The sequence below is a fragment of the Selaginella moellendorffii genome, unplaced genomic scaffold, assembly GCF_000143415.4.
Source record: "Selaginella moellendorffii unplaced genomic scaffold, v1.0 SELMOscaffold_1, whole genome shotgun sequence".
Taxonomy (NCBI): domain Eukaryota; kingdom Viridiplantae; phylum Streptophyta; class Lycopodiopsida; order Selaginellales; family Selaginellaceae; genus Selaginella; species Selaginella moellendorffii.
In genome coordinates this window covers 3,358,405-3,368,848 of record NW_003314262.1, presented here as the reverse complement: position 1 = coordinate 3,368,848, position 10,444 = coordinate 3,358,405, and the positions used below count along the sequence as shown (strand labels likewise).

The 10,444-nt window shown below is 44.5% G+C and overlaps 2 protein-coding genes across 2 annotated transcripts; one reads left to right on the top strand and one right to left on the bottom strand.

Moving 5' to 3' along the window:
• Positions 1 to 461: 461 nt before the first annotated feature.
• On the bottom strand, positions 462 to 1,547 carry LOC9630505. The gene is made up of 3 exons (XM_002961528.2): positions 1,455 to 1,547; positions 784 to 954; positions 462 to 726 (listed from the first exon to the last, which is right to left on the bottom strand). Exons 1-3 carry the CDS (start codon positions 1,545 to 1,547, stop codon positions 493 to 495), a joined length of 498 nt encoding a protein of 165 aa, XP_002961574.1. The 3' UTR covers positions 462 to 492.
• A 1,034-nt stretch (positions 1,548 to 2,581) lies between these two features.
• On the top strand, positions 2,582 to 4,529 carry LOC9657880. Its single transcript, XM_024679523.1, has 2 exons — positions 2,582 to 2,860; positions 2,918 to 4,529. The coding sequence occupies exons 1-2, from the start codon at positions 2,593 to 2,595 to the stop codon at positions 4,435 to 4,437; spliced, it is 1,788 nt and encodes a 595-aa protein (XP_024535291.1). The 5' UTR covers positions 2,582 to 2,592; the 3' UTR covers positions 4,438 to 4,529.
• The last annotated feature ends 5,915 nt before the right edge of the window (positions 4,530 to 10,444 follow it).

The following is a 10,444-nucleotide window of genomic DNA, read 5'->3' as shown; positions in this document are numbered from 1 at the left end:
AGAAAAGAATCTTGTTTGGGTTTGATTGATCTTGCTGCTGGAGCACGTCTTCGAGCAGATCTTCGCTAAACTCGAGAGCTGCGCATCGAAACATCTGGCTGTCCACCAGCTTACCTTCGCTGGCCACTCCCCACGCTGCGTGCTCGAACACTTCCACCTCGATCGTCGCCACGAATTACTCTCGGCACGCGGGCTGCCACTCGAGCTTTCCAATCGGAGCAAGGATTTGCTCCGAGAACGACACCGGTGAAGCATAGCACAGAATCTAATCGCCAAGGAGGAGAGAACCGAAAGCCATACCATGATAGTGTGTGAAGGACCAACTCCGATTAACGCGAACTTCGCTTCCAGGAGAGAGAGCTGCACGTCCTTGAAAATGGTCTCAAGGTCGTTGGTGCGCAGATCCAATTTGCAGTTGGCCGATTGGTATCCGAGTGAGAAGACGTAAGGGGTCTCTTGAACCGAGCTCCCGAGCAGACAATCTGGGAAGAATTATCCCGCGACATCCCCTGGAGCCACACATGACCGGCAGGGAAAGTTTCTCCCCAGTTCTTCTCCTGGTGCGCAAACCCCGTCACCGTGAACCACCATGTTCTTGTCGCTGCTGAAAAATGTGTACTTTGCTCGGGAGCCCAGGCTGTGCACGTACCAATGGCATGGGAACAGTGGAACTTTCCCTGCCCAGCCTTCGGGGCCCTTTTTACTGTTGCCAGAATCCCATGGAACCTGGAAAAAACACCGGGATATGAGATTTTGTTTTGGTTCTGGAATGAAGAACATTACCGTGTCACTGGTCTCAACTCTGAGGTCGTAACCATTTAGCCAGACCTCCACCTCGGACTCATTCGGCTTCATCACGATTTTTCCAATGCCTGCAGCCTCCCACTGAAATCGCTTGGGCTCGTCGCCATTGTCAGCTCCAGACAAATCTCCTGTCGTGCTAAACTTCGCGTCCTGCAAGAAGAAAACAGCGGGGAAACTAAGAAACTTCCAATGAAGAAATGCAGGTCAACAAAACAAAAAAACACCAGGAAGGATTGCAAAACAATGTAAAAAGAAGGGAGATCATCGAGTTCCAGGCCAAAGCTGTGATCTCCGGCATTCTGTCGAAGAAGCATCTTGCCTGGATCACGTCTCCCATGCCAGCCAAAACAATAGACCATAGTCAATGAAAAAAAGGAAAAGAACAGTGGGTGGACGACATGGAGACTAGAAAGCTAGTAAACTATGATCGATAAAAAAAAGGAAAAGAATAAAAAGCTAGCGAACTATGATCAATGAAAAAAAGGAAAAGAACAGTGGAGTGGACGACATGGAGACTAAAAAGCTAGTAAACTATGATAAAACTCACACCCGAAATACTCGTAAACTTCAAACAAAACGAATGCTAGCAATCTAGGAGTGCGTGAGCTAGAACAAGAAAAAAAACCATACCTTGGAAGCGATAAACTCACCTTTGTTTTCACGGCCACAGCGTGTGAGCTATGCGATGAATCACTGAAGAGCAAAGTAACCTGGCTCTCCTGTGTCGCGTAATTCGTCGCCATGATCACACCAGGGCTGAATTGCCTCGGCTCATCCATAAGCCGCGTGTACCATCCCTCGAAGGAAGGATAGGGGCGAATCCTCTCCGGAAGAAGCCGGCTAAAGCTGGGTTTGTGAGGATCCCACGAGAACTCCGCTGGCAACTATGGCATCGAGAGTTTCCTGGCGACGATGGCAGACTACGCACGGGACAAGGAAGCGGCAAAGAGGGTGATGGAGATGGAGTGGGAGGTGAGGTTTGGGAAGCAGGAGGACACTTGCGTTGCCAAGGCCATCTGCGAGAGAGGTATGGAACTCGCTGCTCAAGTCCTGGGCCTCTGAGTGAGCTTCTGGAGTGTTTTCGTATTTCTTCTTCTTTTTCTACTACTACTTACTATTTCTCTTTCGTCTCTTCTGCTGTTACTAGTTCTTGTGCTTTGCCAGAATCCTTCTTTTTACTTTGTAGAAATAGTAGTATCAGAGGTCGAGCAGACCTCTCTGAGTGTCGAAAAACTAAAGTGGTTATAAAATAGAAGACTCGTCGTCTGACAGATTCGAACTCTCGCGGGGAAACCCCACCTTAACCACTTGGTCCATGAAACCGAAAGTAATCCAAGTTCTGTGCATGAAAAAGTGTATAACTTTTTTTCGAATTTTTCTTGGTCGCGACCCGAAAACTGTGTGAGAAGTCAAGGAGAAAAGGACGAGACCTTCGTTTCTGCAAGAAAACAACCAAGTCGATTAGGAACAGAAAAAGAAAACAAGGCCTTGCCATATGCTTGATGTCGGTGAGGAACTCCTGGCGAACCCTCTAACGTTCGAATGTCTAGCGTTATTCTAGAAATTTCTAGACTAACTTGTTCGATGCACAGAGAAAAGGAGCAGCACGAAGCATTGGGCCAGGGACAGGTTAGCACTGCAAGGAGCTTTGATATCTTCCAGTGTTTGAGGAGACATACAAGGTAACAGAACTCTCTCTCTCTCTCTCTCTTTTCTCTTCGTTTCTTTGCTTTTTATTTTGTGTGAAAAGAGTAAGCATTCTAGTTAACTAGGGTTTCTTTTCTCGGCATGGCGTTTTTGCGAGCGCAGCGCGTTTTGTACATCCATCCCACAAGCGAAGCGGAGCTAGACGAAGGAGTGCTGCGACACAAAGGGAGGAGAGGTAGGCCAGTTCCCAGCACTCTGCCCGATGTGGCCGGCCTTCGGGGATGGCTGCAAGAAGAACTGCCTTTTGTGGATTCGGTCCTCGTTCCCGGCGATGGATGGTACAATCCAGAGTACTTACCAGACGGCCCACTTCCTGTGAGCTTTGCGCTTCATGTGCGTGGATCCGAAGGTAAAGTAAATGGTTTCTTGCTCTTGGTCTCCGCTCATTCTTGGTTTATGTGATCAGGCAAGCGACGCAGGGACGAAAACACCGCTGTGACAGTCGCAAGGAGTCAGACGAAGAGGGTGAAGGATTACCAAGTGTACGAGCCCATGCTCGTGAAGCCGGATATCCTACTGGGCGGCCGGTCGAGTACCATGCTCGTGGCTCTAAAGTGGCTAGCTTTGCTCGAGCGCGAGGCTGCCAAGGTAGACCTTACAAGCCTGAGAGAGCTAAGGCTCGCCAAGGTGAAGCCAAAGGAGAGCGCTTATTATCCCGGCATCTTGGCCTTCTTACGAGCCGCTTCGATTGGTCAGAAAGGCTTGAATTTCGGTGGGCAGGGCTATGGAAACCTGAAAAGGGCGGACCTGCAGGGCTTTATATGCGGCAAGCCAAGAGCTCTGTCGGAAGTGAAAACAAAGGTTTTCTACGCAACCGATAAGGATGAGACGGGTATGGTGGCTAATGCTACGCTGATAAAGCAGGAAGCAGACTATCTGAAAACGGGAATCGAGGGAACTGATGAGACGACTCGTCTAGGGTGCCTGTTTTGCCGCATGGACAGGTTCTGGATTGTCAAGTACCTGCGAGAGACGGATAAGGTTCAGGTGACGCCGGGATTTCCTTTCGGTCAGAAACCGGATGAATCGCCTCTGCAGCTGGCCGGCTTCAGTCCGGATTTTGTGCTGATGAAGCTTTCGTGGCTAAATGAGATCAGCTTGGAGAGCATCAGCCTGAAGGACGTTCTACCTCCTAAACCGATGCCTGGATTTTGTACGTTGGTCTCCTATACGGAGGAACTGCAGCGAATGTACGATCTACCGGTGCTGAATGTTCGTTTCGTGGGACCAAGCACTGATATCCCGCTCTCAGATCTGACGCCAGTGGCTTATGGCAAGAAGTCTCTTGTGGTGCTCCGACGATCGGCGTCCAACGTCCTCAAGATCTGCTCGCCATCGAGTGCTGAGATGGAGCGACGCATCCATGGAGCATCTGACGGCCACTCCAACGTGCGGAGGCTTGTGAACTGGGGATTGGTGAGCATCGGGGAGACCAATGACGTGTTTGGCTTTCTGGAGCTTGAGGGCTATGGCCAGCCTTTTGGTCGGGAGCACATTGCCGACATGGAAGCGATGGATGATATGTGGAATCAGGCGTACTGCGGGCTCAAGCATCTCCATTCCAAGGGTGTTCTTCACCGGGACGTGAAGCCAGACAACCTGGTCGTGTTTTCGGGTAACGTGCTCAAGATAAACGACTACGATGTGTCATGCTTCAAAGGCGAGAGCCGTGCTTACAGCGAGATGGTGGGAACTGTCGGGTACCAGTCTCCTTCCGATATGTTGCCGTATGTGGAGGAGGACGACGTGTTGTCTCTGGCGCTCTCTTTCTATGCCCTCAAGTTTGGAACGACAACGACTTCTAAAGCGGGCCGGCTCCATATCTTACTCCGAGAGCTGCAACCGGATGTTTTCCCTGAAACAATGATCCAGGCTGTCAAAGAAGCGGTGACGCAACTCGACTTGGAGCTACTTGAAGAAGATTAGTACCTGAGCTAATAAATATTATAATAAAGTTAACTTTAGTTTTCAACTAAATTTAACTTCAAGATCATGCCCACAACTCAATTTTTTCTAAATTCTCTAATCTCATCTTTGATAAACACAAATTTCATCTTGATTGAACGGTTTGTAAATTGAGAGCTACTACGTTCCTGAAGTTGCCATCTAACCGTTGGATAGCACATCATGTTTTAAACAGTATTACTCTGTGAGGTCCCACTAATCACACAAGATGTGGATCTCAATATAAGTTGGACTTTTTTATTTTGTTTGTACACATGGACTCCACAGACCCTTGATGATGCTATTGTGATCCCCCTGGAGGAGATGCATTTTGCAGTACAAGTTCCATTCTTCCTTCCCTCACCTTGCACTTGGCAAGTCTACCACACTGATGGAGTTTGACCCTCCAGCCAGTTTTGAAATAGAAGAACATAGCAACTGAGATGGGTGTGGTGGTCGTGCTCATGGACGCATTGTAGGCATGGTGGCAGACCACAGTGTTTTGGGTGCCTGAGGACATATTACCACAAATTGTGGGAATCACCATCAAGCTACAATTGCACATGTAGGTGAAAATGTAGAATTGTTCCTTGTAGATAGTCAGTGTCAAGGGGCTAAAGTGTGTTTGTGACTGAGACCAAGACAAGATTCATATGTTTTTGTTTTTTAGACTAAGTGTAATTAATTAGTAAAATATTAGCAATAATCTAATAATATAGGACAAGGGAAGAATGTGAGCAAGTGAGTGGTATGATGGAGAGTAACATTGGTGTCATTAATGATGACAATACTGAGGAGGATAAACCTCTAGATGGCTACAACAATTAACATTGGAGCAAGGAGGCTCTAATTCACAGTAGTGGTTCTCCATATTTACTCCTCTTGGTGTCTTGGAGTTTTGCAACATAGTCTAAAGTTTCAAAGGGTTTCTCTTTTGACATTCATAGATTATAAGAATACTTTTTCTCTATCCTTCACTCTCTTCAGTATATGGTATGGAGTTCATTTATTTTCTCTAGTTTTGGTGGATTCTAGCTCAGCAATTTCCTCCATTTACTGCTCTATTGTTTGAAGTTTAGCAATATCTCCACAATGTCATATGTGAGGTTGTTAGAACCAATTCAAGTTTCTCGTCTATTTGAATTAGTCACATACAACTTCATAGGGCCATTTCCACAATCCACAATTAATATATGGTTGAGCTGTGTGCACTAAATATAACAACAAATTCAGTTGCACAATTACTTATGCAAACAGTAATGTTGTGATATATGGTTGTCCTTAGAGCCCAGCTTATGAAGTTTTAAAAGTGTTGACATAACATTAAGCTTGCATCAGCTTATCATCTAGAGACAGATGAATTGGTAAAATGACTCAATTGGATGTTCAAAAAACTGCTTGTGAAGTATATGAATCTGCAATCAAATTGGGATTAATGGTAGTCATTTCTATAATTTGCCTATGTGACCATATCATCATTGATAAAATAACAATTAAAGACTCTTGTCAGGGGAGAAAAAAGTATTATTTCCCATTTAAGAGAACCTTAAGTAGATGATATTTTGGAACTATACTTATATATACTTTTTAATAAGATATACTTTTACCCTTAAAATTGAATTTATAAACCAATTCAGTGTGGAAATAGAAGGAGTAAACTGTGAACTCAGGCATATCCTGGCCCCTAAATAAAGGGGTTAAGGAAATAATCTCCTCAGGTTCACATTCAGTAAAAGCGGGGGAAGAGTCGGGTGCAGATGAGTTGGTGTTTCTCTTTGTTTTTTCCCTCATTGCATGCAAGATGTCCGATTGTTGGCCAAAAGATGGTAGATCCTTGGTGTACACCCCATCCTCAGTAACTGTGGGATTGACAAAGATTGGAGCCTGTTCTATTGTCTCAGCAGGCTAGATGCCTCCTGTTTTGTGATCGTCCACGTCCTGACCCACATGCACTGTGGCCACAGGCTGGATTATGATTGTGGTAAGTGCAGTGGGGTCCTTTGAGTCTCCTCAAACAATGCACCAGTTGACAAAACAGTGAAAGAAGTTGCTACCATGTTAGTTTCATCATTGCACTGTTCCAGTGAAGGTGGCAAGGCAGATGCACCTAGGAGGTTTTGAACTTGTGACTGGATGGTGGAGAAGTTCAGTGTAGTTGTGGTCCAGTCCGCATGAAAGAAATCCACTATATTGCACTTGACCACTCTGATTTCTGGTAACAACTCATCTTCGATAAGCTCAGGGAAGAGAATCTTCAAGGCTTGATCAAGCTCAGAGTTGCAGGTGACAGCCACTTGAGACAAAAGTGGAAGTAGTGACCTGCCATGAGCATTGAGTAAAGTCGCCTTGTGAATACCATCAGTGATCATTGACTCGCCTTTGGACCATGTTGTCATGCAAGTGGCCATGAGGTGCCATGGCCATCCTAGGATGATAGAGTCCTTCAAATTCCTGGATCCTAGTTGTTGAAAGTTCACAACAAGGAAATCTAGCATGGAAACCACTCCTTGCACTGAGATCTTGACATTCTAGCAGATGCCCGCAAGAACCATTGAGTGATTAGCAAATATTTTGAGGATGGTAGCTTTGTTTCCAGAAACTTCCAAGCCACTGGAGTGTGCCAAATTAAGGGAGATGATGTTGCTTTGGGAGCTAGAATCAAGTAATGCTTGTGCTATCAAGGATTCATTGCCTATTTGGACACCAAGAATGCTCTGGGGTTATGAATGGTTTGGGTATGTATGTCATGCTAAGGTTCCACAAGGAGGCTTGTGGACTTGGCAAAAGCCTCCAACTGAGAAGTAAAACTGGATGTGGGTAGTGTGGTAGATACCAAAGCATGAGGTAACTTGCACATCATAAGAGAGGGTGAAGTTCCAAAAATTGGCATTGGATCTTGCACACCATCAATATTTGGGGCTGGAGGGGAACCTTTCTTGCACCCTCTAGTCACAACAACCACCTGATAGCCATCCTCGGAGATGTAAACCATACAGACATGCATAGGTGTCTTCCTGCAGCTTAATGAAGGGGTGTCTTTGATCATTTTCTACTCCAATTGTTGTTGATATCTGTATGATGGCCATGGAAGAGAGGTGTTGTCTGCTAGAGGCTATTGCTGAATATGCTGCATAAAAGGTGGCCAAAGTTTTGGATGAAGCTTCTAACATCTCTTCGTACTATGTGTTGAAACATCGCAATGCAAGCAATACTAAGAATGAGGAGGATATCTTGGTCTCTTTGCCCACTATAAGTGGTATGCTCTAAGCTCCTCAAGCAGCTTTTCTTGCATTTATTGCTACTGCTAGATGATCTCCTTATATCCTGTGAGCTCTGACAACAGCTTCTCGGTTGCCAAAGGAACTCTATCATCACTGTGCAAGGCTAGAGAAGAACGGACCATGGCACCACATGACCCCTCATTTGAGGATGGAGGAAAGCATCCTCTACCATGGAAATCGCAAGCTCTTGGAAAAGATCCTGCTCCAGAATCTTTGTTGCAACAAATGCCTCACGGCACGTCTGAAACTCTCGCTTAAGCGTCTTGCATTGAAAATTTTCCTTGAGGTCATAGATGAATGCAGTGATGCCATGTGCCACTGATATTAGCATTAGATAGGCATGTATAACCAGCTAGAAATGGAAAGGCTATACAATATAAGTCTTCCATTTTGAAGGAAAAGATCAAGTTGGCAAAGATGTTGAAGTGCACAATTATAAGGATAAATTACATTAGTGCTGTGGCTATGGAATTTGTTGTTGTGACTAAGTTGTCAAAGGTGCTACCTACATTGTTCAAATTTGTGAAAATCCATTTTATATTTGTCTAGATTTTAAGAACAAAGGAAAGGTATATTTAGCTTACAAACATATCTATTATAGTTTTATGCAAGAACTAAACTATAGCGCATGTGATCATGGGATGAGATTTAGATATACTGTCACTGCGGATTCTTGAATCTTGGGAGATAAATGGGGATAAAATAGACACTAAAGGCTCTTTCATAAAGCAATTACCCCTTTTCGAATTGGCTTAAGAGGAGAGAAATAAAATGTGTTACATATGGTATCAGAATAAGTGGCATAGGTTGGATTCCCATTGATTGGCTACTTAAAATATAATATACTTTTGAGCAAGGTATATTTCTACCCCTAAAATTGAAGTCAAATATATTAGGTATCTATGAGTATGTCTTTCATGTTGTAAGACATCTAAAGATGAAGGTATTCACCATGGGATTGCGGTATAAGTGGATGACTAACTGTTTTATATAGAATAATTAGTTTACACAATGAAAGGATTGTATATTCAATATGGAAATGGAGGTGTTAGTTCCCTTTGGCTTAGTAGGGGTTGTTAATCAATAGTCAATGAGGACATTGACATTTCTAAAGGGGGGTGCATGTGATTATGGAATGAGATTTAAATATACTGTCACTATGAATCCTTAGAACTTTGGGGGATAAATAAGGATAAAATCGCCACTAAAGGCTTTCTCATTAAACAATTGCCCCTTTTCCCAGTTGGTTTAAGAGGAGAGAGATAGGGTGCACTATATGAATATAGCACATATAGTTTTTACCTTTTATCTTATAGTGATTTATAATAGAATAACCATGAAATAGAACTTAAACCCTCTTTGTGCCACATGCCATGTGTTCAAGGACAATAGGAATGAAGGAATGAAGCCAAACTCCTAAGTATGGAGCCAAGGAATAAAGTGTAAGTAACTAAATTTTCCATTCTACTTTAGTCACTTAATCACATTTATAACCACTTGCCTCCATAAGTCTTATTTTGGACTTGGGGACTTGTTAGCTTCGTGAATAATATTTATGCCACTTAGCCTTTGCACTTGGTGCTCCACATGTTCGATCCCATGACTAACATCCAAAGGCACCACCGACATATCAGCCCATTCACTAAGACCATACCCATTCACTTTTGTCACACCAGTGATCTAAAGACTGGGCCATCTGTTCATGAGTGATCATCCTAGATTCACTCCTTAGCATCCTTAGGATGCATGCGGACATGGGGAATAGCCTTCCTTAATATCCCTTTTATAGTCCCCACCAAGTCCCGTTCTGTCCATGGTTGTGTTTGCCAACAGTGCCACTGGGTCAAAGTCCATAGGCCCAACCACTAAGTCCCATTGTCCTCTGGGACTTCCCCACCATGTGATTATATCCTTGGTCACTACACCAAAGGACTGCTTCTCTTCCTTTCCAGAGTCTAGGACTTTAGGATAACATTTCAAAACACCATGGCCCTATGTGAGGTTCATGGGTACTCTCTTTACCTTCCGCCTTTGGGTGCTCTAGCCATGTAGCTAGAGCGAGGTTCTGCTGAGCGATGTTAGGTATTCAAGTAGATAGTGCCACTCACGCTTGGACTAAGAGCATTGACTATTCGATCTTCCGGGGGAATTAGAGTTAAATTTTGAACACTTCACTAAGCTACCCCACTTGTTAATCTGTATTCACTCTAGCCTTGAACTCCTCAATGGATATATCATCACCAAAAACATGGGCATAGCCTTCTTAGGTCACACTAGCCTTTCTTGGCCAAAATAGCTCTATTGGATTCACCACACTCTCCCTATTATACTTTTGGAACCCCTTGCAATCCCCCCTTTGGGGCATGATCACTTTGGGCTTTCACCCAATAGCCTGTATTAGTATTTGGGCTTGGACTTGGACTTGGACTTGAACTCAAACTTGGATTCGGACTTGATCTCGGTCTCGAACTTGGTCTCGGCCTTGGTCGCGGTCTCAGTCTCAATTCCATCTTAAACTCCATCTCGGACTCCATCTCAAGTCCATCTCAGACTTCATCTCAAGTCCATCTCAAACTCATCTCAAGTCCATCTCGGACTCCATCTCAGACTCTATCTCAAGTCCATTTCAGACTCCTTTTCAAACTTCATCTTGGGTCCATCTGGACTCTATCTCGGACTCCATCTCGCGTCCCGTTCGCGCACATACC

Coding starts and splice junctions, on each gene's coding strand:
- LOC9630505 (XM_002961528.2), bottom strand. CDS start 1,547: ATGGCGACGAATTACGCGACACAGGAGAGCCAGGTTACTTTGCTCTTC. Junction 955..1,454: donor CTGTGGCCGTGAAAACAAAG/GTGAGTTTATCG, acceptor TTCTTCTTGCAG/GACGCGAAGTTTAGCACGAC. Junction 727..783: donor GAGTTGAGACCAGTGACACG/GTAATGTTCTTC, acceptor TGTTTTTTCCAG/GTTCCATGGGATTCTGGCAA.
- LOC9657880 (XM_024679523.1), top strand. CDS start 2,593: ATGGCGTTTTTGCGAGCGCAGCGCGTTTTGTACATCCATCCCACAAGC. Junction 2,861..2,917: donor TCATGTGCGTGGATCCGAAG/GTAAAGTAAATG, acceptor TTATGTGATCAG/GCAAGCGACGCAGGGACGAA.